This window comes from Magallana gigas, chromosome 3 (assembly GCF_963853765.1).
Source record: "Magallana gigas chromosome 3, xbMagGiga1.1, whole genome shotgun sequence".
In the NCBI taxonomy this organism is placed as follows: domain Eukaryota; kingdom Metazoa; phylum Mollusca; class Bivalvia; order Ostreida; family Ostreidae; genus Magallana; species Magallana gigas.
This window is the reverse complement of record NC_088855.1, coordinates 41,625,983-41,630,628: the sequence shown is the minus strand read 5'-3', so window position 1 is coordinate 41,630,628 and position 4,646 is coordinate 41,625,983. Positions and strand designations below refer to the sequence as shown.

At 36.2% G+C, this 4,646-nt stretch overlaps 1 protein-coding gene across 1 annotated transcript; it reads left to right on the top strand.

The window, feature by feature from the left end:
* The first annotated feature begins 2,959 nt into the window (after nucleotides 1–2,959).
* LOC105338129 (glutathione S-transferase theta-1) lies at nucleotides 2,960–4,627 on the top strand. Its single transcript, XM_011443123.4, has 4 exons — nucleotides 2,960–3,135; nucleotides 3,515–3,602; nucleotides 3,758–3,911; nucleotides 4,005–4,627. Exons 1-4 carry the CDS (start codon nucleotides 2,988–2,990, stop codon nucleotides 4,350–4,352), a joined length of 738 nt encoding a protein of 245 aa, XP_011441425.3. The 5' UTR covers nucleotides 2,960–2,987; the 3' UTR covers nucleotides 4,353–4,627.
* Nucleotides 4,628–4,646: the final 19 nt, after the last annotated feature.

Below are 4,646 nucleotides of genomic sequence, written 5' to 3'. Positions count from 1 at the left end.
TTTAGTAAAATCATTTTTTTTAGCTCACCTGAGCCAAAGGCTCAAGTGAGCTTTTTCTGATCACAATTTGTCCGTTGTCTGTCGTTGTCGTCGTTGTTAACTTTTCACATTTTCATCTTCTTCTCAAGAACCACTGGGCAGATTTCAACCAAATTTGGCACAAAGCACCACTAGGTGAATGGGATTTAAGTTTGTTCAAATGAAGTGCCACGCCCTCTTTAAAGGGGAGATAATTGAGAATTATTGAAAATTTGTTGGTATTTTTCTTCTTCTCAAAAACTATTCGGCCTGAAAAGCTTAAACTTGTGTGGAGGCATCATCAGGAAGTGTAGAATCAAGTTTGTTCAAATCATGGTCCCCGGGACTAGGGAGGGGCCACAAGAGGGGGATCAAGTTTTACATAGGAATATATAGAGAACATCTTTAAAAATCTTCTTCTCAAAAACTATTAGGCCAGAAAAGCTCAACTTTGAGTGGAAGCATTCTTAGGAAGTGTAGATTCAAGTTTGTTCAAATCATGGTCCCCGGGGGTAAGGTGGGGCCACAATTGTGGGATGAATTTTTATATAGGAATATATAGAGAAAATCTTTTAAAAAATTTCTTTTAAAAACTATTTGGCCAAGAAAGCTCAAATTGGCGTGTAACCATCCTCAGATAATGTAGATTCAAGTTTGTTCAAATCATGGTCCCTGGGGGTAGGGCGGGGCCACAATGGGGGATAAATTTTTATATATAGAGAAAATCTTTAAAAGTCTTCTTCTCAAAACTATTAGGCCAGGAAAGCCCAAATTTGAGTGGAAGCATCCCCAGATCATATAGATTCAAGTTTGTTTAAATAATAGTCCAGGGGTAGGGTGAGGCCACAATGGGGGATGAATTTTTACTTAGGAATATATAAAGAAAATCTTTAAAAATCTTCTTTTTAAAGACTATTTGGCCAGAAAAGCTTAAACTTGTGTAGAGGCATCCTCGGGTAGTGTAAATTCAAGTTTGCAGAATCACAGTCCCTAGTGGTTTGGCGGGACCGTGATGGCGGTTTGAATTTTTACATAGGAATATATAGAGAAAATCTTTAAAAATATTCTGGGAAAGTTTTCGGTCCAAAACTCAGTACTTAGTGTGAAAGCACAGGTTATGCAGATTTAAGTTTGATGAAACCATGATTCCCTAGAGAAAAGTGGGGCCATGAAAAGGGGGGGGGGGGTTAAAGGAATAGAGAAAAATCTTATTACAGGTACAACAACAAAAGGGGCTTGGTATTTACCAAATAATAAGAGGTGGATAAATTTTTTTTAGCAAGATCTACTGTACTCAGTTGTCAAGATATTTTGATACTGTAATGCTAATTTGATCAGAATTAAGGCAATTGTTGCTCAGGTGAGCGATGTGGCCCCTGGGCCTCTTGTTACAATCTATTCTTATATTTCTAACTATAAAGGAAGACCAACAGTCTAATCAATCATGCCTATAAGTGTACTTTTATTTAAACTGTAGATAGACTATCTTCCTGCATTCCTTGCCCTAATTCAGTCTTATCTCCTGACCAACTTTTCATCAGTCAAAAATAAGAATGCTTCATTAGTAAGCTGTAGTTCAAGGCCAGATGTCAGGTTCACCTAACAGCACAGAAGAATTAAAACACTGTCTCCCAAAATCAAGCTTTCATATAATGACATTTAACATCAACCCAAACACTTTATTCATTTGAATCAGTTAAAATTTAACCTATTCATCCTTCTCTTTGAGACTTTCTTTTATTGTCAAGCGTAACAAAAATTTTGAAATGTGAAAGAAAGCCTTAAATATCAATATTTACATCCTCTTTTAAGAAAAGCAAATGCACAGATCCAGAATTTTCTTCTATCTTCTGGGGGAATCCAATTAATAACTTGTATTGATTGGGGGGGGGGGGGGGGTCCGAGGCCTATTTTCCGTAATTTTTCTAGCTGTGTGAATTTATTTTAAGTCTGAAGGGGGGGGGGGTCTAGATCTGCGCATGAAGCATATTCCCGTTATACAATCATAGGTGTCTTTCCAGGCAGAACTCCTTAAAATCATAAAGCAATCAAAAAGCTTATTGTATATAATGAACACGTATGGACAGGTGTCAGTCCAAAAGACACGGGCTTTCCAATAAAGTTTACAGATGATCGATAAACGATTTCATAATTGATTTATGAAATTTAACCCACTTGCACTCAGTACGAATATTAATATAAAAAATGATACAAATAATACATCTAACTACAAATCAAACTTCGATTTTATTCTTCGATAATTAAATCCATCATTGGACCATGGCCTGAAATTGGTGTGTTCAACAGCATCACATGATTTCTTGGGGCCAAATTATCGCGAAACAAACATTTTATTTTTAAATCAGACCATCTATAAATATAATACAATAAATATACGTATATCATAAAAAGATACTTTGATAAAAAATTGATTTGATAAAGGGTCTATACTTGGGGGTGGAGATGAAAGAGGATTCGGTCTTGTCCTCAGGCACCTCTTGTTGGCATAATGAAAATAATGTAAAAATATAAATAATTTTGATTGTTCTAACAATGATTAAAAAATGTAAATAAACGTAATAAGGAATCATTATTTGTTATCTGTGGGGGAGATATTTTTGGTCGGTATTTAGAGTATATTTGCTCACTTTAAAAGATTTGAAGAGTGACTTAGATATAATAACTTTTCCAAAATCGCCGATACACTCTCTAACATATGCACGCATTGCGATGCTGCACTTTTACCTACACACTCAAGTGATTACTGTCCAGTGTGAAAATTTACAACATTATATTTATAACCTGCATTAAATCTCTTCTTGTCTGTGAATAGCAATCAATGAAATCAACCCCTTGTAGATCTACTAATAAATTAAATCTTTGTTGATAAAAAATCTCTTGTCTAGATGTCAAGGCCATCCTTATTAAAAGGCTGACCAAATATAGATAGGAGGGCCCACAGATTGTGCATGCATGTATATTTATTTACTTTACCTGTAGCGATGGCGAAGCTAAAGCTCTATTACGATCTAATGTCTCAGCCATCTCGAGCCGTGTACATTTTTCTGAAGGTAAACGACATTCCTTTTGAAGCTATACAAATTGCCATCAGAAATGGTAGGTGTATATTACTTCATTCTTACTTGTTCTTTGGTTACGTTATTCGCTTTATTCTAAGATGATGTAATCTAAATACATATCCGATTACTATATTAAACGTTCAACGTAATTTTAAAGGGAGGAGAATATTAAGCAGATAAATAAGTGTGCAATTTAGAGGAAAAATAAAGCATCGGAAAGTAAGAGTGTGTATAAGATAACGCCCTGACTGTCTTAAATGTTTTATTTTAAACAACAAAAACCGACCTAGATCTTATTTTTGTTTCTATCTAAAATACATTGATCGTCTTTTCCATTCAAAGTGGCTGAACTCTAAAACCAGTACAAAAGACTGATAAATTATAAATCACATTTTTCGCTCACTTGCATTTTTCAGGTGAGCATCGCAAGCCCGCGTACACAAAGATCACTCTGTTTCAACAGGTGCCCGTCATCGACGACGACGGATTTATTTTAACCGAGAGGTCTCTCTTTCTCTCTCTCTCTCTCTCTCTCTCTCTCTCTCTCTCTCTCTCTCTCTCTCTCTCTCTCTCTCTCTCTCTCTCTCTCTCTCTCTCTCTCAATACAGCCTCTTTATTTTAGCTATCAAACACATTTTTTTTTGCTTTCATTTACACAGTGTAGCAATTCTACAATATCTTTGCATGAAGTACAAATTGGCGGAGCATTGGTATCCTATTGCTACTCCAGAAACGCATGCACGGGTACAGGAGTACCTAAATTGGCAGCATGCAAATACTCGGTTTCATGGTACCATGCTGTTCAGAATACTGGTCAGAATTCCTCTAGTTTCTTATTGTAGTTTAACAAATTACACATTTGACTCAGATTAATTTGCCTCTTTGAATTTATAATAAATATTTTAGTTCCGTTTACCGCAAGAAACAAAGCAACCAGTCAATAAAGCGGAAGCGGAAGATTGCAGAGAGAGGAACAAGGCCGTTGTGCGCCACCTGGATCAGTACTTCCTGAAAGACAAGAACTTCCTGTGCGGGCGCGAAATTTCCATTGCTGATCTACTAGCTGTCTGTGAGCTCATGCAGTTGCATGTTGTTGATGAGGTCAATATCGTGCATCAAAATGGCAGGGTCAGAGAGTGGTTCTCCCGTGTCAAGGACAGACTGGGATCGGCTTTCGATGAAGGTCACAAAATAGTGTACAAAGTTCATGACCTTTACAAGAGCACCTTGAAATCTGAAATAGCCAGGCTTTAGCCGAGACACACCAGAATGAGTCCGAAAATAATTGGTGAGAACAAAATAAAAGAACAAAAACAAAACATGATGTATCTAAATATTCGTAATCTATGTACAGAGCAAGAATTATACAAGATGAGAGGATTTTTACAAAGTTAAAAAGCAGATTTATATGCAGATGTATTTGGAATGAAATAGAATACAACGTACAGTCGGTTTGTCCAACAGTGGATTTCTTTTAATTTGTGTACATACGTATACCCGGTAGGTGTAAATTATTATTGTATTTAAGCATGCATAAATAAATGCGTT